The sequence below is a fragment of the Trachemys scripta genome, chromosome 10 (assembly GCF_013100865.1).
Source record: "Trachemys scripta elegans isolate TJP31775 chromosome 10, CAS_Tse_1.0, whole genome shotgun sequence".
NCBI classification, from domain to species: Eukaryota; Metazoa; Chordata; order Testudines; family Emydidae; genus Trachemys; species Trachemys scripta.
The window spans coordinates 11,217,682-11,244,773 of NC_048307.1; the positions used below are offsets into that span (position 1 = coordinate 11,217,682).

At 42.8% G+C, this 27,092-nt stretch overlaps 1 protein-coding gene across 2 annotated transcripts in view; it reads left to right on the forward strand.

The window, feature by feature from the left end:
• MAD1L1 (mitotic arrest deficient 1 like 1) overlaps positions 1 to 27,092 on the forward strand; it is a 528,574-nt gene that overhangs the window by 13,029 nt on the left and 488,453 nt on the right. For both annotated transcript variants that reach the window (XM_034784297.1, XM_034784298.1), the window contains exon 9: positions 520 to 581. In XM_034784297.1, coding sequence (XP_034640188.1) covers positions 520 to 581 — 62 coding nt within the window. The remainder of the gene's footprint in view (positions 1 to 519; positions 582 to 27,092) is intronic.

Genomic DNA, 27,092 nt, shown 5'->3' on the forward strand with positions numbered 1-27,092 from the left:
AAGGTAAAATGATTTTTCAGGATGATTACCTGGTCAAGAAAACTCTTGTGGTGCAGAGCTATTATAAGGGCTAGATCTGACTTGGGCAATCCAATCTGGTACTGGGATTGAAAGCCTAGAGAGTTGTGATGCATATCCCTGTGGTGGGGGAGGAGAAATGGGCACAGCAGCTGGTACAGAATTGGCATGTTTGGAATACCGCTTTAATTTCTTTGGTCTCCGCAGTAACAGGGTCTAGTACAGTGGGGGTTAATTCACAAGGATAGATAATGGATGGCACAGAAATGGTACATTGTGCCATATAACTGTGGTGGTTGGAAAGGTTAATGCTGCTGTTAATAGTGTCTTGGGTACACAGAATGATGTTCCAGCAGTGCTGGGCCATGCATAGATGATAAAGTCCACAGGAAGAAAGTGGAAAAGGCTAAGTTGGAAGGAATGGAAAATGCAGCAATAGGAGTTGAGATGTAAGAACGCTCACTTGGGTTTCTTTATTGACTTCTTTTGCCTTCTCCCTAGAAACTTCTGGGAAAGTTGAAAAGCTGGGAAAAACTAGATGAGAGCACTGGCTTAAATATCAGGTAGGTGCTGATGGAGTTAAACCTTCTGTTCCACTTGCTTTATTTCTTAGTGATCTCGATGGCTTAAGCTTGTCAGGCTGTCCACCTTATCAGTCCTCCCGTGGGCAAAGTTGTCTGTTGGTACTCCTCTCTCTCACTGCTATGCAGTATATATGATTATGTCTCGTTAAATACAGTCATACAGTATCTTTTGGGGATTAATTTGTGAACTGGTGACTAACAGCCTGACCCAGTCTGTTTGAGACTGAGGTGGGTGGGGAGCTGGTTCAGTTCTTAGTTCTCTAAACTTCTTGCATATAACTACATTCGTATTAAGAAGGAATTGAGTTAGTGTGACCATATTAAGCATGGAGTGTTTCATGAGATGTACAGCAAGGCATTTATATGAGCCTGTGATGCATTATTGTAAATATAATTCCTGTAATGAAATCTCAGGAATGTTGCATTAGACTGACCTGACATGTTATTTTCCAAAGTAGCAACTTAGCTTAACAGCCCTTTCTCTTATTATCCTGTGTTTATTATACCTCTACCATCATATAAAACATTTTTCACTTCTGGTGCTGAGAAAATTTCTCTAGGGACAGTGAAATGATTGTAACACTAGTCAAAGCGAGAGTTGACGTGTAACACTGTAGATCGGGGGTTCTCAAACTTCATTGCACTGCGACCTCCTTCTGACAATAAAGTTACTACATGACCCTAGGTGTGGGAGCAGAGCTGCCCTGGGTGGCGGGATTAGGGGCCACAGCCCGAGCCCCACCTCCCTGGGTGGTGATGGAGCTCAGGCTGCAGCTTCAGCCCCAGGTCTCAGCAAGTCTAATTCTTGCCCTGGCAACCCTATTAAATGGGGTTGCAATCCACTTTGGGTTCCCAACCCACAGTTTGAGAACTGCTGGCTCAGTGGTTGTGCGTTCAATCCTTGAGGGGGGCATTTAGGGATTTGGGGCAAAAATCTGTCTAGGGATTGGTCCTGCTTTGAGCAGGGGGTTGGACTAGATGACCTCCTGAGGTCCCTTCCAACCCTGCTATTCTATGATTCTATGATACAGCGATTGACATCGTTTAGCATTGAACTAGATCACAGTTCTGGCTCTTCTAATTTGTCTGTGATGTAACCAAAGAGTGGGATATGATGCATCTTCTTCCCAGGGATAGCTGCTGTTTTGCAAGAAGAGTAATCTGCGAAATTAGGGCCATGCCCAGGTGTCACTTTTGCAAGAGCTGTGCCTTTCTAAATGTTTCAAGTGTGATTGTGCTTATTGGTGGGAAGAGAGGTGTTTTGCCCAAAAGAACTGCTTTCCTTTGTGCATCCTTGCATTGAGAGCTATGCTTTAGACAAGAATTGGGCTTGATCTACAACTTTTACCCCAGATCAAACTTCCCCACTCGGGCCCCTGTCCTTATCCCATCAATTGCAGCTGCACAACAAACAAAAACAGTGGAAGTTGTACATGCAAAATGATGGCATAATTTGGGCCTAGCCTTGTTTGGATTTGGGATTCTGTATTGGGTAAACTGCTACTTTTAGGTAAAAGAGGATTGTCTCTCACAAGCAATGTCCCCTTAGTTTTCTCATTCTTTGTGTTGTTCAATGTATGTGATGAGCTACCTCTTCCTTAATGCACATCGGTAGAGAGCACTACTGAGACCGTCTCCTGCCTCTGCTCAGGATGCATATGTTCAGACTTGCAGGAGAGCGAAGTACTGAGTTCTTCCCACCAAACTTTCTCTCTGCCAGACAGTGGTAGGGAAGCTTTTACTTACGTCAAGCTGTTAAAGGTTTAATGAGGTAATTTCACAGTGGGAAGGAAATGGAACCAAGTGACTCTTACTGCTGAAGTCTGATAACCTCTTCATTTAAAATCAGAATATTCGATGCAAAGTGTTAGTGAGGTTTTTGATTGTGCCGCATTGTTTAGCAGTATTAAGGGTGTTTCTTTGTACAGAAGAACAAATTGCTCTCAAGAAAATCACCTTTTGCATGTGATTGCACCAAGTGGAATTGGGGCGAGTTTTTTATCCAGGCTTCTTTCAGCATGAATTATGTTCATTTTCAGCCAGGAGTACAAGAACCAGTATAAAGGGAGATCATTGTCCCAATCATATTCCTGGAGCGTACCTCTTGTGAAAGCTTGAGGAAAGTTAATTGCTAGACAGTGAGTAGGAGAGAATGGGAACAGTTGGATGGTTATCCCAAAGAGCCAATGCAATGTGCAGTCTGTCTGCTAATAACTAGATAAGCAGGAAGAAAGGGAATGCATTATGTCCCTGTATCTCTTCTTATTAGTTTCTCCATTTATACATGGAATGCAGGGTGCAGGGGAAGAGCGCACAGCCTCTGGCTTTTTGGGGGAGGATGGTTTCTCACTTCCTCCAGCTGTTCTCCAGGCTTCTCTTCTGTGTGCTCGCAATGGCTTTTGTTCACTGATTGCGTGGTCCCTGCAGGTTCCCTGTCAGATTAGTTTATGAGCAGGCCATTTGGTGTGTAATTTTATCTAATAGCATTTGGAAGGGGAGGGAGCATCTTCTTGGAGTGTTAAGGCCAAACATCTCTGTGCTTATCTTTTTGGGGAATTTGATGGGAGATTTGGTGGTTGTCTTCCAATGCTGCAACTTTGGTGGAAATAAACTATGAAAAGTGCAAAAACTAGATACCTTACTCAAAGATTGCTCTCCCTGTCCCATAGTCCAGCGACCGCAAGGTCTGAATTGTTGCCATCTCAACCGGGTGATGGGAATCAGTTCCATCTTCTTTGAAACACGTGATTTCCCCCTTGCCTAAACATTAGAAATGATAGAAGACTGGCTAACGTTGTCTCCTAGCCCTGAATTGTTTTGTGTTGTCCTTCCACTGCTCCTTTTCATCCTCTCCAAAGTTTTTCCTACTCTTATGCTGGTAAGAACAGAACATGCTGTTTTTAATTATACCCTATATATAATGCAGCATAACTTCAACAGTTTACCAATATGATGGACTTATAAGTTGCGCCCCTCCACACCCAGATCAGAAAATCGCAAATGGCATTCTATCTGTTACAGTCCACTTGTACCCAAATCATGAAGCTGTCTGCAGTCTCTCATGCATTTGACCAAGGATTCCTCTATATTCATGTCCTAATGCTGTCCACTTTCCAATTTACTAGACTCTGCTTCTTTGTTAAGAGTGGTGTAGTTTGGGTTTGCAGGAACTCCGTCAGTATTTTGTGTGCCCCTTTGTCATGGACTCCCAGGGATGCTAAGCCTTCAGGTATCCCAAATCTGCAGTTCTTCTGCAACATTAGTTTTCATCTGCAGAATAAATACACTTAATACACAGCAAGTAGATTAGTCTCTTTATTTTGCTCTACAGGCTATTCTCTTTAAAAGAGGCACGGCTGGCTGATATAAACTATAACTCTTGATTGCTAGGAATGAGCTGTGATTCTATTGTTCTGTGTCAGTAAAGTGTGTTCCTCTTATTCTGTCTCTCTCCCTGTGCTGCATTGATGACAGTAGATTTTTACAGATCATTGTGGATTGGGTGACCAGGTGGTTGGTTATTTTCAGAGAAGGACTTAGTGAGGGGTACCAGTACAAAACTTTCATAGACTTCAGTGAATGTTTGCTTTGCCAGAGGGCACCGTAACCTCAGAGACGCCTTCTAATGTAAATAAACCTTGCAAGTGTCAGGCAAGAAATGATTTTTGCAGAATAATAGTGTTTCTGGAAGGGAGTAGGCTTTCTGGGTTTGTAAAAAAGAAATGCATTTAATTTTGATGTCAGTGTGAGGAACTGCCCACTAGATGGCACATTTTCTCCTGTTGTATCAGAAAAACATTGATTTCACTCCATTGTGGTATGCTCTGACTCCTGTGCAAACATCAATTGGGCACCGTAAAAAGGTCAGGCATTAGTCTAATTAAAATTGTTGGCTTGTTAAAATCAAATGTTTTAAAATCTATTTTAAAACCACACCAGTGTGATCACTTTCTCTGTGTGTGTGTCTAGTGGAGTTCCTGTTTGTTGCAGCTATTCTGAACGTGAACAGAGATCCACACACAGTTTCTCCAGTGACAGAGTGCAGTACATATCTCAGTTTCTCACCCATCTCAGCAACCCACTTTTTCTCCCTGTCCTTTCTTTCTTCTCAGACTTGTTCAGTCTAGTTCTCTTCTTCTTCACTGTTATCTCCACAGAATCATCCTTAAGAGGGAAATGTTGTTTGAAATCTAATCATCCTGCCATTCTTTCCTTCCCATTGTTCTTTGTTTATATAATGCTCAGAGCCTATGAGGCACTTGAGAAATACACAGACAAGATCCCTGCCCCTGTAAATCTTCTAATCCAGTGATTTTCAACCTGTGGTCTGTGGACCCCTGGGAACCCTCTGACTATGTCTAAGGGGTCCACGCAAGGTGGTTGTTACCATAAAACACTGGTTTTCAAGCTGTAGTCTGCATCTGCAAACTATGTCTAAGATTTCCAAAGGGGTCTGTACTTCCATTCGAAATTTCTTGGGGTCCACAAATTAAAAAAAGGTTGAAAACCACTGTTCTAATCTAAATAAGTTTATAGCTCATCTGGCAGCTCTCTCTTGTACCTGCCTCTTCTTGTCTCTGCTCAGCTGCTGTTGTCTTCAGCTACCGGTAAACCACCCACAGCGTAGTGTTTTTCACTGCCAGATCCATCCCAGAATGCTGGTTGCAATAGTTCAGCACTAGAGTAAGGGTGATATGCTTTAGGTGGCTTGTTTTAAAAAGGAGGTACAGCCCAAGATAGGCTGGCTACTAAAATGTTCCCATCTGTTGTTGCTAGTATGGTTAGTTCTGAAGTGACCTCATGTATGCACTCAAAGCCAGGAGATTAGTGTTTGGAAAGATTCCTGGAAGATTATGCCCATTCCTACAGTCAGATGCGGGGCAGAGGTGCCCACAAATGAGAAGCCACAGGAAGTCTAGGGTTCTGATCACTCCAGAAATCTCTCTTTGAAGAGAACTGGTGCAAAGAGAAAAAAGCAGACAGTTGTGTTCTGTTTTATTTTTAAATTGGTGGCACTGATTTCTGAATTGGAGCACCACAGGTAAGATAATCATACAGTTCTGTGTCTGTGGAGTAGAACGAATCTCTTAAAGCTGTGGAGGATTATGACATTGGAGGACTGACTGGAGCGATGAAGTGGGGCAGCTTAGGCTTATACAAACTTCTCTCTAGCTAACTCGGTTTCAGAGCTGCGGCTGACCCACAGCTAGTAGTACTGCCGTGTGGTTTATTGGTGGTTCCCCTTTTCATGGGCTTTGCTGTCCTGTGAGAGAAGTCTGCCTGCCTGCTCAGCCCAGGAATCAGAGGGCAATGGAGTGTTTTGCATTGCTCTCCAGGATTCTTTTCCTTCTTTCTATTTCCATGCCTGGCTGACTCTGGAGAGAGCAACATCTGTCTTTCTTCATAGGAAGAAAGGTTCTAGCCTGTTTGTGTAGTCAAATGGGGATGAGGGATAAACTGTGGGTAGAGAGGTATGAGGGAAGCCTGTATATTTGTATTGAATTAGGAGTGTTGTGTTGTTTAATATACTGTGATAATGTTCAGAGGTCCCAGTCAGAATTTGGGCCCCACTGATCTAGGTCAGGGATCGGCAACCTTTGGCACGTGGCCCGTCAGGGAAAGCCCGTGGAGGGCCAGGCTGATTTGTTTACCTGCTGTGTTCGGCCGATCGCGGCTCCAGGCCATGGGGGCTGCGGGAAGGGCAGCCAGCACATCCCTCAGCCTGTGTTGCTTCCCGCAGCCCCCATGGGCTTGGAGCAGTGAACCGCGGCCAGTGGGAGCTGTGATTGGCCGAACCTGCGGTCGTGGAAGGTAAACAAACAGGCCCCACCCACCAGGGGCTTACCCTGATGGGCTGCGTGCCAAAGGTTGCCAATTCCTGATCTAGGTCCTATACAAACACACAGGAAGACAGGTCTTTGCTCAAAGTGTTTACAGTATAAAACAAGTAACATATGAAGGGTATCAGGGAGAGGAATGCAGGTGAGTTGAAGAGCTAATTTTTAAAAACTGAAAGCCAGGTGGAGGAGGAGGAGGAGGCCTCAGTCAGCATTGGAGCATGATGTCCCATGGAGGTCTTGGGATTGATTATCCCCATCATTTCTAATCTTTGCATTTGCTTTGGGCCGAAGCTATCCCATCTCAGTGTCTGGTGTTTAATTCAGCAGTGACACTCTGCACGAGACATTTAGGACTCGAATGTCCCTTTCTGTAGTGATGACCCTGTTAGTGTGCCGAGGTTGCCCTCTGAGTTAAATGAAAGGGGTACCAGTGGATTTATTCTTGTACTGAAGGAATTCTTGGTTTAACTGAGTAAATGAGGCAATAGGGAGAGATCATGTGATCTTTAAATCACAGGACTAGAGTTGGCTAGCTTCTGCAATGATATCGCATTAGGGCTGCTTTGCCTGCTTGGTATCCAAGTGTATAAAGAGAAGCGCAGATTTGACAGGAATTCAGGCCAACGCTTAAGGAGCATTTTCACTTTCCGTGGAGCCTGCCAGCTGCAGGCAGCAGACACCAAACTGCTGACCTGTCACCTAGAGCCAAAGAAGTGAACCTATTAGTCCTGACCTGGTTTTCTTCCTGAAACATCTGTGTGCTGGCTGGCTGACAGATCTTGGGGACTGGTTTTCTGCAATGTCTGAAACCAATTAAGGAGAGGAGCAAATGTGTGGGTGTGTGCATTTTCCTCTAAGAAAGGATCTAATTAAGTGACAGGTGTCTCTATTTAGTACACTGGTTAGCACAGTTGTAATTTGTAATTACACAGGTGCAGTACTGAATACTGGACTTCCTTTTATCCAGGTTCCCCTTTTGGAGTGGGGGTGAGGTAGGGGCAGGAATAGGGAATCATGTTTCTTGATTTCAGATTTCTTGATTGTGGATTAGAGTTTCTTTTGCAGTGTAGGGGAGGGAGGAGAGCATAGGAGTTCGGTATCTTTCACTTTAAATCCTGGTAATTATACTAGGCCATACCAAATTTTCTTCCATCTAAAGCTCTGAATGTACTTTGCAACCACGAATGAAGTCTCATAATCTCCTCCTCTCCCACAAGGCAGTAATCTACCTTTCTATGAATGTCCATCTAAAATAAGTGACTGCCAGTAAAAATAAATACATTTCTGTATAATTATGCTCATGCGATGACTTTGCTAAAGCTGGACGCCAACATGTTCTGCCTAGCAAATCAAGATTGTAGCAGCTGACCCCTGGAATTACTCAACCATACTCCCCCTGCACCGCCAGTTTAATAGTGGGCACAGATTAGTGGCATTTCAATGGCAGCCCACCTTGCCTGTTGGCTGAGCTCCGAAAGCAGTCAGAGGCACACTTAGTGTTGCTGTCTACCTAATCTTCTTGCCATTTGGCTTCAAGTTATGGCTCTTGCCATTAACGGGTGATTGGGAAGCCAGCTACCTCTAGTGACTGATCCAAACTCCACAGTATTTGGCTCTTCTGTCCCCCTAATTGCCTAGCCCCTGTGGTTATATATTGTCTTCAGAAATAATATGGGCAATATTTTTGTAATTTAATCAGGAAAATCCCACTCTAATACTCCTCCTAGTACATTAAATACAGAAATAAACTGTAACATGGGTTTATTGGTGCTTTTTTTGCCTTTGGACAAATTGTAGATAATATTTTGTGTATAATAATATTTAGGTAAAATACTGTGGCACCTTGTTTGTACTCTAGTTTTGGATGAAAAATCATTGTCAATCTGAGAATACAGTCCAACAGTTTCCCTCCTTTCTAACCACTACACAACAACCTCATTATAATTAACTGTACTGAAGGGGGTGGAATGCAGCCATTGTATTTGTTTTTAAAGAAAGTGTAGGGGGTGACCCTGGACATCACAGATCAATTGAAACAGTAGGTTTAAGAATAGTACTTAAATTAATGTATGATAGAAAGAAGGTTTCTGTGAAGAAAATTGTCCTTCCCCAATCTATTAGAATGTTTTATGTCATCAAATTAATAAATAAAGGGACCTAGAAAGCTTTTGTCAAAGTCCCTCACAACAAGTATTGTCATGAACCTATGTATTTTGTGGCTCAGAAATTGGTTAAGAGACAAAAGACAAAGAATAGGAATAAACAGTCAAATTTGTTACATGGCGAAAAATTTAACAGGCTATTGTACTAGGTTGGGGGGTGTTTAATATATTCATTAATAGTTTTGAAAAAGGGATGAACGATGAAGTGGCAAAATTTTCTGAGACAAATGAAGAATGTAAGAACGGCCATGCTGGGTCAGACCAATGGTCCATCTAGCCCTGTGTTCTGACAGTGGCCAATGCCAGGTGCTTCCAAGGGAATGAACAGAACAATCATCAAATGATACATCCCCTGTCCTCCACTCCCAGCTTCAGGCAACAGAGGCTAGGGACACTCAGAGCATGGGGTTTTATTCCTGACCATTTAAGGATAATCAAGGTAAAAAGATGGAGGAATTCCACATGGACATAATAAAGCTAGAACAAGGGGAAGTTCAGTGAAACTGAAGAGCTAAATTGAAAATTGATAAGCGGAAATGTGTAATTAATTTGTGGAACTCATTGCCACAAAATATTGAGACCAAGAGTTTTGCATGATTCAATACAGGGTTAGATGTTTATGTGGATAACGAGACCATCTGCAGTTTAATTAGCCAAACTAACAAAAGTGCTATAAACTCTCATGTTTAATCCAACCTCTAACTGCTTGGTGTTAGGAAGACACTTCCCCTTGGGGCTGATCATTTCATAATTATGCATTTAGGGATTAATGCACCTCTTTCGGAGACATCTGATGCTGACTACTGTCAGAGAATGGACCACTGGTCTGATCTTGAATGGCAATGTCTATATTTTTTTGACCTCTTTCTCTGGTTGGGGTCATGGTGACCACTCTGTTTCAGAGCTAAGTGGCTCTAACTGGGGAAGAAGACAGGTTACTACAGATGTGGCATGTGGAAACTTCATATAATGCATGTAATATATCTGTAATTAATTGTAATTTACGATCTGCGAACATATTGTAACTTGCCTGACTGCTGTTGACAAGGCTCCCCACCTGCAACAAGCTGTCTCGTCACAGTGGGAATTCCCTGGGTACAGAAAAGAAAAACAAATACAACATGTATGGGAACAATTTAAAAACTACCACTACTATTTTTGATAAGTTACCTCTTTGCACTTGCAAAGGCTCAGCTAAAAAACTCCATGGAATGAGCATTTTATGTTCTCTCCTCTCATGAACACACACTTTTGGTTAACTATAAAATATAGTATTTGTATTCCCCTGTGGGTCCGGGGACAGAATAGGCCCTCTGCTCCTGCATGTCGTAGGAGGAGCAGACTAAAGGGGGCTGCCTGGAGAGGGATGGGCTCTGCCAGGTTAGAAATTTTCCCGAGACACACCATATGATGAGCAGGTCAACCATGTCCATACTGGATTGGTCACAGCCTGGGTTAATAATGACTGCGCCATCCATCTGCCACCAGGGCGGATGCGACAAATATACTATTTGTGTAACCCCAACAAAGAGGATCCGTGGAAGAGATAACATCACCATAGCCACATGGAATGTAAGGACATTGAGACAAATAGGGAAGTTGAAAGAACTCATGTACAAAATGGAACAATACTCCTGGCACCTCCTAGGAATCTCTGAGGTCAGATGGAAGAACTTTGGAGAGGTACTAACGGAAGAAGGCCATGTACTGTATTACAGTGGAGAGGACAAACATGTCAATGGCGTAGGATTTCTTGTGCATAAAGATATCAAGAATTCAGTATTAGGACGCAGCCCAGTGTCCATCAGGCGTATTTCCATCCGTCTAAAGGCAGTACCGTTTAAAATCACAGTGGTACAAGTCTATGCCCCTACAACAGACTACGATGATGAGCAAATTGAAGATTTTTACAATCAGTTCCAAGACAACATCGATAAGGTACACAAGAAAGATATCCTGATTGTACAGGGAGATTTGAATGCTAAAGTGGGTACTGACGCACAGGCAGATTGGTGAGATTATTGTGGTCCTTTCTGTAATGCAGTAACCAATGAGAGAGGATTGAGACTTTTGGAGTTTGCCAGCTATAACAATCTGGTTCTTGTAAACACATTAGGAGTGCATAAAGCATCCAGATGATCAATGTGGCACGCACCTAATGGTCTACATCACAGCCAGATCGACTACATCATGGTGCAAAACCTATTTTTTCTGGGATTAACAGATCTAAAACAAGGAGCTTTCCTGGTGCTGATATTGGAAGTGATCACAACTTTGTGATGCTAAATTTTTGGCTGCGGCTAAGGAAAATCGTCAGGCCAAAGTTCACCAGAACCAAGTTTGACTTAGAAAGACTCGGAGACCGAAACATTGCAAAGTCATTCCAAGCAATGATCGGTGGAAAATTTGCCCTGCTGCTTGCTCTAGAGGAAGACAGGAAACAACGATAAACAGTTTTGACGCTTTAATGAATGAGGCAGCAATGGACATCCTTGGGAAACATCTTAAGAAGACAAAACCATGGGTAACAAATGAAATATTACAAATGTGTGATATTAGAAGAGAACTTGAGAGACAAGAACTGCACTGAGGGAGCTGATGAATACAGAGCGATTGGCAGAAAGATCAAGAAAGGAATAAAGGTGGCCAATGAGATATGGATTGAAAAACAATGCTCTAAAATTGAAGAGTTCATCAATAATAAAAATAGCAAACAAGCCTTCCAGTTTGTAAACGATCCAACAAATGAAAGTTGGACCAATGCTAACGCAATTCAAGACAAAGAAGGGAGCAGTCTTACAGAAGAAAGGGACATCATCAATAGGTGGACAAACTACTGCTCTGATCTCTACAACCACCAGACAAATGGAGATCCTAGTGTCTTAGCCCAGATTCAACAGAGGAGGATGACTTTCCAATACTGCGTGAAGAAGTGGAGACAGCTGTGAAATCACTCAAGAATGGAAAGGCTACAAGTATTGACAGCATCCCAGCCGAATAGATGAAATTCAGAGGAGAAATAGTAATGTACTCACCAAGATCTGCAACAAGATCTGGCAGACCAGTGAGTGGCCCTCCACGTGGACACAGTCACTAATCATCACTCTGCCAAAGAAAGGCAACCTGCAATTGTGTCAAAATTACCGGACCATAAGCTTAATTAGCCATCCCAGCAAAGTGATGTTGAAAGTCATATTGAACAGATTGAAGCAACAAGTGGAGAATATCATCGCTGAAGAACAGGCTGGCTTTCGTGCTGGAAGAAGTACCACAGAACAGATTTTCAACCTTCGTGTTCTATGTGAGAAGTACTTACAACACCAGCAGGACATCTACCACGTCTTTATTGACTTCAAGAAGGCATTTGACTGAGTATGGCATGAAGCTCTCTGGGCAACCATGAAGAAGTACAATGTTGGCCGTAAGCTTATTCTTATTAAACAACTGTATGCCAAGGCCAGCAGTGCAGTTCTAGTCAATGGCACAATAGGAGAGTGGTTTTGCACCAGTGTTGGAGTCTGGCAAGACTGCCTTCTTTCACCCACACTGTTCAACATCTACTTGGAGCACATGATGACTGATGCCCTAGAAGATCGCATATGCACAGTCAGCACTGGGGGGTGAACAATCTCAAATCTTCGGTTCGCTGATGACATTGATGGCCTGGCAAGCAGCGAAGATGAACTTGCCAACCTTGTGAAATGATTGGATGAAACCTCTGCAAAATACGGCATGGAAATCAGTGCAGAGAAAACCAAGCTTATGACAAAAAAATGTGACTGGATCATCTGGAGACAGTGAAACAGTTCAAGTATTTGGGAGCAATTATCACTGATGAAGGATCCAAGGCAGAAATTCTGGCTAGAACTGTGCAAATAGCAGCAGCAGTAGCAAAGCTAAAGCCAATTTGGAGGAATAAGAACATCTCCCTGGAATCCAATCTGAAACTGCTGCACGCATTGGTCATCTCCATTTTTCTGTATGCGTGCGAGACATGGACCCTTTCCGGAGAACTTGAATGGAAAATACAGGTAGTAGAAATGAGATACTTCTGTAAAATCCTGGGCATCTCCTACTTCGAGCACGTCCCTAATGAAGAGGTCCGCAACATCATCACCCAATGCGCTGGGTCATATAAAGACCTCCTGACGACCGTGAAGAAGCGCAAGCTGAAATGGTACGGCCATGTAACAAGATCATCTGGCCTGTTCAAGATCATCCTCCCAGGGACAGTAAGGGGAAGAGGAGGTAGACAGATGAAGAGATGGATTGACAACATAAAAGAGTGGACAGGAATGGACTTCGCTGAGACTCAAGCACTGACACGCAATTGTCAGGGGTGGAGACAATTGGTTGGTTGCTCATCAGTGATGGTGCCCCAACGACCAATGCAGTTTTGGGAATGATGATGGTGATAGTATTTGTGCACTTCTAAAAGTAGCAAAATTTATCATCAAATGTTTTGTCCTTCACTAAAAGTAAAATGATACAGGCTAAGCACTGTGGTGAAATTCACGCTGTGCAGAGGCCAGAAAAATTCTCTCAAAAACTCTCAAAATAGATAGGGACTTTTGCTAGCTCACTGTACAGTGATAAGTGCTGTGCAAATGTCTGTTGCACAATTCTGCCAGTGCAACTCAGTCTTGACCTGCAGTGCTCATGCTCTTCCACGTTGTAAGGTAGTGGGGTGGGAATATATGGGAATGGTGTTCCCACAGTCCCATGCAGTGTACATCTGAAGTCACACTCCATGGAGGATGCCATTTTAAACAGAAATGCACCAGGAGTGGGAGGTCCCACTGATGGGATGAAGTACCTGCACTTAAAAAATCAGGACTGCACTGCTCTGATGCAGGTTGGGGTCAGGAGGAGACTGAAGAGTTGGAGTTGAACTGGAGGAACTTAAAATCTTTGAGACAGAAATCTTTGGACAGCTCTAAGGTAGGCAGTTGTCTCTAGATCTATCACATAGAATTAATTCCCTCCTGAAACTTGCAGTTGTCTAATTGTGTCTGCCCTTTCTGCTGAGGCCACCATTCTAAATATGGAGAGATTTTGGAGGTAGCCATCATGTACAGAATGTGACATGCTGCATCTGCTGGAGGATTACTCCAAGCCTTTTCCATCTTAGCCAGACTGTCATCTCATGCTAGAAGTCACGTCATTCTTCGCTTTGTCACTGGTAGCCTAGAATTTAGCTGTTCTTTGTGGGATGCCTTTGGCTTTTGAAAGGGGGGGGGGGAAGTCACTCGGGTTGATCAAAGCCTAAAGTCCCTTGTTTTCATAATGGTCAGAATGAAGTTTTGGAACGCATTATGCCAAAGGGGGATTAGGTGGCCTAGTGGATTCATTTATTAGCATTTCACCTCCGGAGGTCTGGCTTCAAATTTTTGCTGTAGTTCACAAATGAAATAGTTTGGTCTGTCCTAGTCCCTAATGGGCATTGGTCCATATAATCAAGTACGGCACAATTTGACCCCAATTAATGCCTCTGCTCCTAGGTGTGTAAAATCAGAATGTTGTAGATCAGGTCTGAAGTGCCTTATTTAGATGTTGGACAAACTTTTCCTCTATTAAGAATAGAAACGTGTGCGCACGTTGTCTCTTCTATAGCGGATCCTCTGTGAGTAGCCAAAATCCCCATTTCCCAGCCCTGGAGGGAACCAGTGTATCAGACACATCATTGTCCATTGCTGCTGTATTTCTTGCAAGTGGCGTTGAGAGGCAGTAGAAAAGCAGTGGGGTGAAAGTAGCTTTTTCTCTTTTGAGAGGGTGGTGACCCTTGTATTATGTAAATAGCTTGAACTCTGGTGCTCACTCTGCTGTGAAAGGAAAGATTTCCTAAGCGCAGACCTTTTTCAAAAAAGCCACTTTAACGCAAACAGTACTGGCTTAATGTAACTAAAGTGAAATTATCATTTAAATAGCAGAGACTAATCAGCAAGGGGATGGTGTGCTGCTGTCAGAAGGCTCAAATGCTCAGACTTTATTTTTATTCAGCCTTTCATTTTGACATTTCCACAAACACAATAACTGCTAAAGTCGCTAGCTCGTGTATAATTTTAACCTTCCATTTCCATTTAAGTGGGTCTCGGTATTTCACTTTTGAACTACACTGCCCATGTACTCTCCCCTCCCCTGTGCTACAGAGTGCAGCACATAAAAGTCTTCATGATAGAGAACTGTTCTTAACATAGGTGTAAAAAATTACTCCTGCAAATGCCGGTTGGACATGCTTATGCCGGATGGTGTTGGTGGAGCATGACACATAATCTGTTCTTTAAAGCCATTCTCAAGATAGAAATATGAACATATTGTAAAAACTACTCATTAATTATTATATACTTCAACAAAAAATGTGCCCCCACCTTTCAGAGTCTATAGACACAGTTCCTGCCCCGATGACCTTGTTATCGGCCTTATCTGATCAAATATGGATATAAACTGGCCGTGGGGAAGTTTAGGCTTGAAATTAGACGAAGGTTTCTGACCGTCAGAGGGGTGAAATATTGGAACAGCCTTCCGAGGGAAACGGTGGGGGCGAAGGACCTGTCTGTTTTTAAGATTAAGCTAGATAAGTTTATGGAGGGAATGGTTTAATGGGATAATGTGATTTTAGTCAAAGGAACAGTGTGCCATGGCAGGTAAATAGTATAATGGCTAATGAGGGTCAGGCTGGAGAATCTTGCCTACGTGCTCGGGGTTTTACTGATCACCATATTTGGGGTCCGGAAGGAATTTTCCTCCAGGGTAGATTGGCAGAGGCCCTGGAGGTTTTTCGCCTTCCTCCGCAGCATGGGGTAGGGATCGCTAGCTGGAGGATTCTCTGCTAATTGAAGTCTCTAAACCACAGGATTTGGGGACTTCAACAGCAGAGTCAAGGAAAAGGGTAGGGACGGCTTTGTGGCCTGCATCATGCGGGAGGTCAGACCAGATGATCATAATGGTCCCTTCTGACCTTAAAGTCTATGAGTCTAAATAACAGTTTACCAAGGATTGTGGTGGATTCTCCATCATTGCCAATTTTTAAATCAAGATTTGAGGTCTTTCTAAAATATATGCTCTAAGAATTACTTTGGGTAAATTCTATGTCCTGTGCTATATGGGTCTAGATGATCTACAATGGTCTCATCTGACCTTGGAATCAGTCAAATCTATGAAGTAGTGTATGGGTAACAAATAGTATGGCAGGGAATGGGCAGGATAAGGGTTGCAGTAATAATATCATGTAATAACCGTATTTAAACATACACACTTCTTGATGGCTAATTAAATGTGATTTAATAAAAACCACACTTATGCTCCAGTGATACCATCTGGCATAAACATGTTCATATTGATGAAGAAACTATTTTATACCAGGATTTAAAAATGGTTCCCTAACATGGGGGAGTGCGGGAGAGTCTCTAGTGCAGGGGTGGGCAAACTTTTTGGCCTGAGGGCCACATCTGGGTATAGAAATTGTATGGCGGGCCATGAATGCTCATGAAATTGGGGGTTGGAATGTGGGAGGAGGCTCCGGCTCCGGCTGGGGGGGGGGCGGGCTCTGGGGTGTGGCCAGAAATGAGGAGTTCAAGGTGTGGGAGGAGGCTCTGGGGTAGGGCTGGGGGTTGGGCTCTGGGGTGGGGCCAGGGATGAGGGGTTTGGAGTGCAGGAGGAGACTGGGGGTGGAGCAGAGGATTTTGGAGTATGGGAGGAGTCTCCGGGCTGAGGCAGAGGTTTGGGGTTTTGGGAGGGGGTATGAGCTCTGGGCTGAGGGTGTGGCTTCCAGGGCCAGAAATTAGGAGTTCAGGGTGCAGGAGGGGGTCCTGGGCTGGGGATGAGAGGTTAGGGGTGCAGGAGGGTGCTTCGGGCTGGGACCGAGTGGTTTGTAGGGTGGGAGGGGGATCAGGGCTTGGACCGGGGATTGGGGCATGGGAGGAGGTCAGGGGTGCAGGCTCCGGGCGGCGCTTGCCTCAAGCAGCTCCCAGAAGCAGTGGCATGTCCCCCCTCCGGCTCCTACGTGGAGGTGCAGCCAGGCAGCTCTGCGCGCCGCCCCGTCCACAGGTGCCATCCCCACAGCTCCCGGAAGCAGAGGCATATCCCCCCTCTGGCTCCTGCACGGAGGCATGGTGCCGGCCAACCGGCTCTATGTTCTTCCCCATCCACAGATGCTGCCCCTGCAGCTCCCATTGGTAGAACTAATCTAAGAGCTATGTGATATTATTTAAGCTCTTTGTTTAACAACTGAAATCTTTCTTCTCCTGCAGCCCCTGTATCAGTGAATATTTTAAAATTAAGCTCGTATGTTTACTAGGAGATTTCCCCCTGCCACCAAACCCTCTTCTCAACCCATATTATAAGAAGGTGTGTGCGCACAGATTCTTTTTTGGGAAAAATATGTATTTCCTTTAGTAGGAAAGACATGATATTTTCTTTAGCATATCTTTAAAGGCATATCTTTAAAGGCACATAGTGGACTTGACAACTTAGTCAATTAAAAATAATTAGAATGAGCACAAATTAGTTTGATTTCTGCCCATGAGACCCCCTGCCAATTGCATTTTCCTGTTTTTAAAGAAGTAGAACATAAGAATTACCATACTGGGTCAGACCAGTAGTCCATCTGTTCCAGTTTTCAGTCTCTGATATTGGCCATATGAGATACTTCTGAGCATCATGTAGGAATTCTGTAGTCGACAATTATTGGGGAAATGTGTTCCTAACTCCTTTCAGACTGGCTTATGCCCTGGAGCATGAAAGCTGCTTAAATCTTTTTCTTTTTTCTCTCTCCTGCTGCTGTGTGGGAGACCCAGGCAAATGGGAAACTGACTGTACACAAGGTGCTGTCAGATGCACAAAATTAACAAACAAAATATTTTTCACTTCTCTAATCTTTCAGTTCTTTGAATGCTTGTCCGTATGTATTCCACTTCTGGTGTGCAAGTGCCCTATATTCTTGATATCGGATTCTTCTGGCTAGCAGTGTCCGTTGAGCTGCACCTGTGCCACGCATTTCCTTGTGGCCACCCACTCTCCACTCAAGGCTATAAAGGGTAGAATAGAGCCCATGGCTGTAAGATAGAACTAGAGAGCAGTGTGCCTGTGTCTTGCACTTGAGATTTAGATATGGATTTTGTATAAAGTTACCTTCAGTGTAGTTAGATGGGTTCTTAGTGGTTGGGGTAACTATTTTTAAGTTTTAGTTTGGATTAATGTCTTTTTAATCACCTGTTACTGGCTTTTCAGCCTTAATTATAATTACTCACCAGAAATCCCATAGTTTTAAGCATTATTCATTATGCAAGGCACTCATTTCTCTAAATGACAGACTGAATTTTTTTTTGTTTTTGTAAGGGGCATGTCACTGAGAAATATTTTGTCATTTGTTCTCCAAACAAACTCCTAAAATGAGAGATGCTTGTGTAGTGCTTGCTTAAAATGTTTGTAAACAAGTCAATGAGACCTTCAGACCCAGGGAAGCAGGATCTGACTGGTTCTGAAAAAGAGCTCTGTGTAGCTTGAAACTTGTCTTTTTCACTAGCTGAAGTTGGTCCAATAAAAGATATTACCTCATCCACCTTGGTTCTGAAAAGTCATCTTCTAAAACACCCTGGCAGGCAATACTTCTGCCTCAGCCTCCAGGGCTCCTGCATCCTCCTTGAAGTAATCTTCTGCTGTTCTGTCTCCCAAGCCTTCCTCCTTGTCAGAAAGGGGTAGGTCACAGCACTGCTCCTCTAAGGAACGCAAATGTGGGTCTCTGTTCCAAGGAGCTTCTAAAAGACTGAGGGATAAATCCCATCTCCACTTCTAAAAGCCATAGCTTAAGGCCTCATCCGGGTCCCTCTGGCACTTGGAGAGACCCTGATACTAAAACTCCGGTCCAAATCTCAGTCTTAATTTGATTTTGGTATGGAGTCCATGGTTACGTCCAATGAGCTTCCAGTACCAGTGACTGGGTTTTCTGCCCCAGTGCCGATGTTGCTGGTACCAATAACCTTGAGCTTATTACTCTTGGTACAGACGATGTTGGCACTGAGGTTTACAGAGCTGGTGCATTTGACTATCCCAGCAGATCCACTGCTGTTATCTTCACTGGTGGAATATATCTGTGTTGGGACCAGGACCTTCCTTGGCTAGGGTTTCACCATCCTCAGATTGCTGCAGGAGGAATATGCCTCAGATCATAGTGTAGAAGACTCTCCTATATACTCAACCCTATGGCCCCTACTTCTCAGAAAGGGATTCTAGGGTTAGGAGTCATAGTGAGCATAAGAAATATTAGAAAGGTTTGGTACTCCCCCACCCCCGAACCACCTGCTCAATACCTGTACGGTCTTTATTCCTGGCCATACTGGCAGCCTGGAGCATGCCCCATGACAGGAAACCCGGTTCTTCTGTGCCATCCATAGTTAGGGTTCCTTGAGGTTTCACTTGCTCAACTCTCCTGTTCAGAAATTTCACAGTTGCAAATTTCAGAATAGGAACACCGGCAATCTTTGGAGGTAATCTCTGCACACATTTCTTCTTAGCTGTCAGGCAAGACTGTTGCACCAACTGAATTTCTCCTCATGATGACTATGGAACTTTCCAAGATGTTCTGTGCAGGATGGCCAAGGTGTTGGAGATTCCTGTATATCTTCACTTGAAGGACTTGCTGTGCTGGTAAACGATGGATTTTTAGAACCTGCACAATTGCTGTGGCAATTGTCAGCATCAATCTCACTAACTTCAAAAAAAAGTAAATAAGAAATACTAACTCCCCTCTGGGATTTGCGTATTTTTACTCTCACTAGTTTCTATTAATAGTTACATAGGTCAAGAAAAAACGAGACAGCAGACTTCAAAATCTACTCTAAAGGAGAAAAAGCTGAAAATTTGAACCTCTTTGGAAGAAAAAGCTCTTTATCAGCTAGTGTACTACTTAGAATAAGCAATTACCAGTCTCTCCTTTCCAGGTACAACAATCTCAGTTGACATAAACTGTAGATTTCTTGGCTAGAATGCCACAGGATGCCAGAGAAGACCTTAAGGCGATTGTCACAGAAGGTTAGATCATTGCATGTATCTCTTTACAAGCTGATATCAATGAGTCAGGCAGTGTGTAGCACCAGCGTTAACTGTGTGCTGGTCCTGGCTTCAGCCTTTTGGAATTCCTAGAGAAGTCCAAAATACCATTGAAGACTTTCCTTTTGAGAGGAATGAACTTTTTCAGTGCCAAGACTAACTGTGCACTATATTCTTCAAAGGATTCTAAGAGTATGCTTAGATCCTTGTGCATTTACACCTCTTCAGGCCGGAAGAAAACAGCCGAAACAGCAGCCATACTTGAGGCAACCTCTTGTTTCTTCAGGCTACGCATCTTACCAGAAACCAACCAGGCCACGCAGAAGAAGGCAAAAGTTTCATAGGAGAAGGCTTTGTCTACTGTAACTGGAATCTCAGCAAGATTGATGCCATCTTCTAGGCAGTCCATTATGGTTAAATTGAGAGTCCGTGTTAGAGGATCCTTACCCTCTCCCCACTCCATTGGGGGATAGCTTGATTTATTTTTAGGGAACTTGGAATGCTATTACTAGAGATCAGTGGTCAGAGAGATGATACAGAAAGGTTATGCAATCCAGTCCCAGGAGCTTCCTACTCCCCACCCACCTTTCCCATCTCTTTTCAGGGATCCCTGTCATGAGAGACTGTTAGATCAGGAGGTACAGTTCCTCCTCACTCTTGGAGTGATAGAAGAGGTTCCACCTCTGGAAGGGGTTTCTATTCTGGTTGTTTTCTAGTTCTAGTTCCCCCGAGTCAGGTTTTTTTCTAGTTTCACCCAAGTTGGCATCCCATTCTTGACCTGCCACGTCTGAACTCCTTTGTCCATAGGTTAAAATTCAGAACGGTGATCCTCGCTTCAATAATTCCTGCCTTGGATACTTTAGACTGGTTTGCAGCTCTCGATTTGCAAGACACACATTTCCATCCACCTAGTGCACAGAAAATACCTGAAGTTCATAGTTGGGAAGGCAAACTACCAGTACAGAGCATTGTCTGTTAGTTTGCCAACAGCCTCCAGGGTGTTTATGAAATGCCTGGTTGTAGTAGCAGCACATGAAAGCAAGGCATTTTAGTGTACCCGATATCTTGACAACTGGCTGATTTGGGGAAGTTCTCAGCAGGTCACAGACAACATTCAATACATCCTTAAGTTGTTTTCAACTCTGGACTCAAGATCAACAAGGGCAAATCCTCTCTTAACAACTACTCAAAGTTTAGAATTTATAGGAATGTTGATAGACTCCATTACAATGAAAGCAAGTCTGTCTTGTATCAGATTTCGACAACGTGGCTGTTCAGTCGATCAGTGTTCAGCTGATGGGGATTTCCAGAGACAGACTTGCTCATTACCAATGAGAAGAGAAAATTCAAAACCATCTGTTCCACAGTGAGTTGGAGTCCTGGATCTCAAGCAGACACATTCCTTACACCTTGGTCTTGATAGCTGAAGTATGCATATCTACTGATTCCTCTCATTCCAAGAGTGTTGAAGAAGGTCAGACAAGAAACAGTATTGATGATCCTCTTAGCTCCAGCCTATCCCAGGCAGTATTGGTTTCCAGAACTGATGAGGCTCTCATTACCTCTGCCCATAGACATGATCTCTCAGGATAAAGGAAAGACTGTGTATTCACATTCACTATCTCACTGCCCTGGATGCTGTTTGTTTTAAGTGACTTAGAAAGAACTTATTCTTGAGATGTGCAGAACATCTTATGGTATACCAGAAGTGGAATACATATAGGCAACCTACCTCAAAAAACTTCAGTTACTGTACAGGTAAGTAACTTTATAAATAATCTTGACTTGTTACAATAATAGATAAATGATTTACAGACAGAAGTAGGGTTGTTAAGTTGATGGTGTCTCCTGAAATCAATCCTAGTCTTCTTGCACTTTTAGCTGAGGAGATAAAATCAAACACACAAACCTGGTTGTAAACTTGTGATCTGATTTGTTTCTTGCTGCTTTCCCGCCTCTCTCCCTTGCTCTTTGATGCTTCATTTGATATGCTGTTAAGTGCAGTATTGTGGGTTTGCTGGCTTACACCTCTGTTCTTCCAGAATTGATGGGGAAGAGTTGCAGACTAGAAAGAACTGCCTGAAGCAAGCAGGCTGAATGAAAGCAGACACTGAACTGGGTCATCCAGGGAATTCTGCCTGAGAAATTTGCAAAGATTTATGTTTTGAAAGCAAAGATGGGAGGTGATGAGGCCCCAGTGAATCTGTGTGTTTAGCAAACACCTGAAATCAGTTAGTTTCCTATGATAATTTTGAAAGCGCTGACCTGGACTGTTGAAATGAAATGTTCAGGGCTGCTGTTTTAAATTAGGATTTCTGAGGGACTAGAATGTTAAATGTGTAGAAAATGGAGCCAAGCCTTCTCAGCAGGAGGCAAATAAAACCTGTCCACAACTCAGTGCAGCCTAATCAATTACTATAGGAGGGGAGGGCAGGAATACCTGCTATCTCTTACGCAGTCGGGTCCAGGGAGCATAACGAGAAACTTTTTTTGCAAGTTTAGTGGTTTTTGCCTAATGGCTGCTGATGTACTGGAATATGTTTTGCAAACTTTCCTAGTATAGTCACTTGACAGTGGAACATTCTCATACTGAAGTCATGTTCTATACGGAGCAGCTTTGCAGTATGAGAATCATGAGCTCTGGAATGGCAGGTGCAAAATACCTAACATTGAAACAGTTCTTAATTTTTATTGTATCTTGTTATAAAGGTTTCAGAGTAGCAGCCGTGTTAGTCTGTATCCGCAAAAAGAAGAACAGGCGTACTTGTGGCACCTTAGAGACTAACAAATTTATTAGAGCATAAGCTTTCGTGGCTGTAGTCCACGAAAGCTTATGCTCTAATAAATTTGTTAGTCTCTAAGGTGCCACAAGTACTCCTGTTCTTCTTGTTATAAAGAGAGTTTGAAGCTATAGAGTTGACTCTGAGCACCATCCAGTGTATATGCCATTTTGGCCTTTCCAGAAATGTCTCCATTGTTTTTGAATCTGTCTTCTCTCCTTTTCTGGTTCCTGCCTCATTCTCCGTTCGTATCCGTTCCCTTCCTTACCCCATCCTGATCTCTGATGATGTCAGCCTGGTTTACAAGTGCTGTCTTCTGATCAGTGTAATAGAAAATGATTCTCATCATTGTTGCATAACTTAAGAGGTCCTTTTTGGAGTTTGTAGACTGTCACTGAGGTTGAACTCTACTTACCATTTCAGTTCTATTCCAGAAAACTTGATCGCATCAGTGATATTACATGTGAGAGGTCAGGCTCTCCCTGGGAAAGTGAAGATAGTCAGGAAAACTTTTCTCCATGGCAATGGAATATTTGGGGTAAGGAGAAATCTGAAATTCCAGATTCCCTCTCAAGACATATCCTGCTGACAGGAGAACTGAACAATTTCTCCTTCAATGAGATCTCTTCAGCCATGGGTAGGGATAGGAATTGTCCCTCTGTTTCTGTTGTATACAAAAAGCTTTTAAGGGAGGTCTTGGTATCCTGCTGGCTTTTCTTTGGGAGGGCAAGTGCAGGGCATCTTGCTCACTGTCTTTGATTGGAGGTGTTAGTGCTTCATATAGTTGTCCTGAGATGGGAACTCAACTTCTAGTCTATTCATCAACTGGCTTGGGTAATTTCCTGTGATTCTTCACAGATCTGCTATTGACTCAAGTTGAAAGTTGATAGTTTAATCCAGTTAGGAATTCTTTTTTCTGTTTGGCTAGTGCATGTCCAATTGGCCAAATTACATTTTGCAGTTGGTCAGTGATTTCTGTGCGCTATTTGTATTCCCAGACTCTATGTTTTGTGGCAGCTGGAGGTTGCCTGCAAATTGAGCATCCACAGAGTTCAGGGCGACGTTGATGACATGAAACCTGCTGGTGATTAGCATCTCATTTAGTCCTGATCGCTTCCAGTTGGATTTTGGCAAGATGTCTCCTGCCTTCTGCATAGCTGGACCACTTGTCTTGGTGACCGAGTACCTATCATCTTGTCTGTTTGGAAGTGGTTGGAATGCAGTTGGCAGTGCCCACAACTGGTATATCTGAAAGTCCGTTAGTAAGAAATAGTTAATTGGAAAAAGAAAATGGTCTAACATGGTATTGTATTTCCATATCTTACCGTGGAGGTGGTAGGATTAGGTGGCTGTGTGTACTATTCTTTCTATACCTTATGATATCTTCAATGATAGAACACCACACTATTTCTCAACTAATCCATTATAACATAATCCAAATTTTTCTTTAACTGTAGATGTGAAAAAAACATCTTGTGATATGTTGACATTCGTATATACTTGCACTGTTTTAATTGTAATGGTCCATTATATTCTTACAAACTTATACTCTTCCATAAGTTCTTTTCTCTCTCAGGTTTTTTTCTTAATTTTTGTTCCCATGTCCTGTATATTTTTATTTCAACCATAATGCAGCCTTACTTAAGTAGAATTCAGGGGATGTAGCAGTTACTTTTGATGTTAACAAAGCTGCAAAGTAGGTGGCTTATGGATGACATACTTATAATTCTACCTTGTTGTACTTAATCTATCTATAGTATATAGTTAATTGACTGTCCCCAACATAGAGTACCCTGTAATATAAAGTGCCGCACATGTGTATCTAAGGCTGTAAGAAAAATATGATGGTATGTTTGAGAATTTGTGTGTCCACATAAGTAAACTATTTTCAGGCCCTGATTCAGGCAAGTGTTCCTACTTAAGGGAATTTTAGCACATATTTAAACATATGGTTAAGTTCCATTTAAAGTTAAGCATGTGTTTAAGTGCTTACCTGAATCAGGACCTTATTAATGCAGACACTATAGGGGGCAGAGCTAAGGTTGTGCTTACAATCTTAATGTTGAATTTACTGACTTTGGGGAGCTTAACCATGCAGTTTTAATATTTTCTTAAAGTATTCTTATGGGATTTATATAACACTACAATTTTGTGATAATTTGCAAGAAAGAGAGAGACAAGTTCCTCGCACTAAAGAGCTTATACAAACATGACAGGAGATAAAAGTAAGGTAAATGAGATACAAAGAGATTATTGGTGACAAAAACAAGAAAGGAAGTTGTTGATTAAGAAATGAGTCCGAAGGGGAGAAAGACAGTGATTAGTCGATTGGAACTCGGTATTGTTTCAAGAGGAAGGAGCAATATGAAAAGAGGCATAAACCTGAGAGGGGAGAAAAGGAGAGAGGAGTAGGGAATAAGAGCGAACGAGTGAAAACGTGTTAGAGATTGTATAGTGTTTTGACTTCTGCTGGGATCTTCCCTGCCTCTAAACAACGTTCCTGTGACTTTTCAAAATGGAAAACTTCTGGCAGCTCGTGGGTGCGTATTAGATTTGCATGTTTACATTCTTCTTACTGCTTGTACAAAGTCCACTTGTCTGTCTGTCTGTGTTGACCAGGGGACGATGGACTACTTTTGATGTCAGATTGGGATTTAGACATGGTACATGGGGCCAAATTCATCCCCCATTGACTTTGATGTAATTACACCTGGAATGAATTTTGCCCATGATCTCTTAAAATCATCTGTGTTTCTCTTTCCCTAGAGAGAGGCCCCTGCAGTCAGATCATTTTTAAAACTTTTCTGTTTATAATGGTTTGAATTTCTCACATCTGTGTGTGTTGTTGCTTGCATTTTTCATTTCCTACTCTATCCCTGGTGAGTTTAAGGGGCTTAGCTGAAGAGGGTAGGAAACACCAACCCCCATCATTGCTTGTTTCTCCTCTGTATCCTCCTGTGTTTGTCAGAGGCAGCTTGAGAGCCCAGGTCATCTTGCTGTTGTAGAAGAGCTGCAGTTCTCTTCTGTCTGAACAATAAGCTTTGTATCTGTTTGTACAGTAATGAACTGCTTTTGTTTCCTTCAGAAACGTGCTCTGCTGACTGGAGTGTTTCCATTTACAGACAACCCTTGCCAAATTAATTTTATTTAATTATCTCCCAGGGCTAAGCTTGAATACATTTTGTGTTAAATTCACCATTTCTCCCTCTTCTGAACGGAATGGACTTAATATCCTTGTTAAAATCTGATTAAAACTAAAATTGAGTTTTTTGAAGTCTGATTATCCCATGAAATGGAATTTTTAAACCTAATTACGAATGGATTTGCATACATTTCTCAGCACCATTGAAAAGAAAGTTGAAATAAATTTATTAATGAAATCCTCTTTTGCTGTCTCCTTGGGGCATGACATGATTGCAGGCGAGTGAGGGTGTGAAGCGGGAAGGAGGAGGAGAAAACCCCTCCTTCTCGTGAAAATTCTCTCTTCCCCAAGAAATTAGTTCCAGAGCAGCCCTGACCCAGTCTCATATTTATTCCTTTCTCTGTCACATAACCAATTTGGGTAATTGATGGCTTTTCTGAGGGTGACTACACAGCTGAGCTGTTTTCATGTATTCAAAGCCTTATGCTATTTTGAGAGGAGGATGTAAGAGGGAGGGAGACTTGACTATTATGTTCTCTTCACCCTTTTGTCTGAAGTAGCCCTGATGTGAAATCAATAAGCAGCTCCACCTCCTTCTCTGTGGGCAGCTTTATACTTAAACATTTTTTTTAAATTAGGTAAACTGGACGGCTTTACACAAGTGCTGGTAAATGCGCATGTGGGATTTCTGATTGTTTAAATGCTGGCCAGGGTTGGAAGATGGAGCTTTCCTGAAGGAAATATTTGAATCTCCTATAGCTGGTCATGCTTGCTGCACTAGGAGTTTGAGCATGGTCCCTCCAGTGCTAGTGGAGAATACGTCTGGTTCCAATCTTCAAGGGTAGCTGTAGTTGGGAGACAAACATATAGGATAATGTTGGTTTTATTTTAGAGGCTAATACTTCTAGCCCCTTCCGTATTTTTATTTCTTAGGACGTGTCTACACTACCACGCGCGATCGATCTAAGATACGCAACTTCAGCTACGTGAATAGTGTAGCTGAAGTCGACGTACTTAGATCTACTTTCTGCGGTGTCTTTACTGCAGTAAGTCAACAGCTGATGCTCTCCTGTCGACTCCGCTTGCGCTCCTCGTTCTGGTGGAGTACCGGAGTCAACGGGAAAGCGCTCAGTGGTCGATTTATTGCATCTATACTAGAACGCTGCCTGCCAATCCAGCGCGTAGTGGAGACAAGTCCTTAGAGGGATTTTCCTCTTAGATGAGAGGTAGAACCCCTGAAAAGACTTGACGTCGTCTTGGTCATTTTCCTTTGTTCTGTGGGATAGAGCCAGTCCTAAGAATAATACCTGCGATTAGGCCATTTATAATTCCTACTAATCCAGTCCAAAGAGTGCATTGTCTCTCTTCAGTATGCTGCAGATTTTGTTCATCAGTGGTATGATGAGGCTCTTCAGGACAATTCATTATCTGAGTCCAATAATCCTGGATATATTACATGATTGTCCAGTGAATAAAGCACTAACATTTATGCAAAGTGACTCTTAAGCAAAGGAACTTGG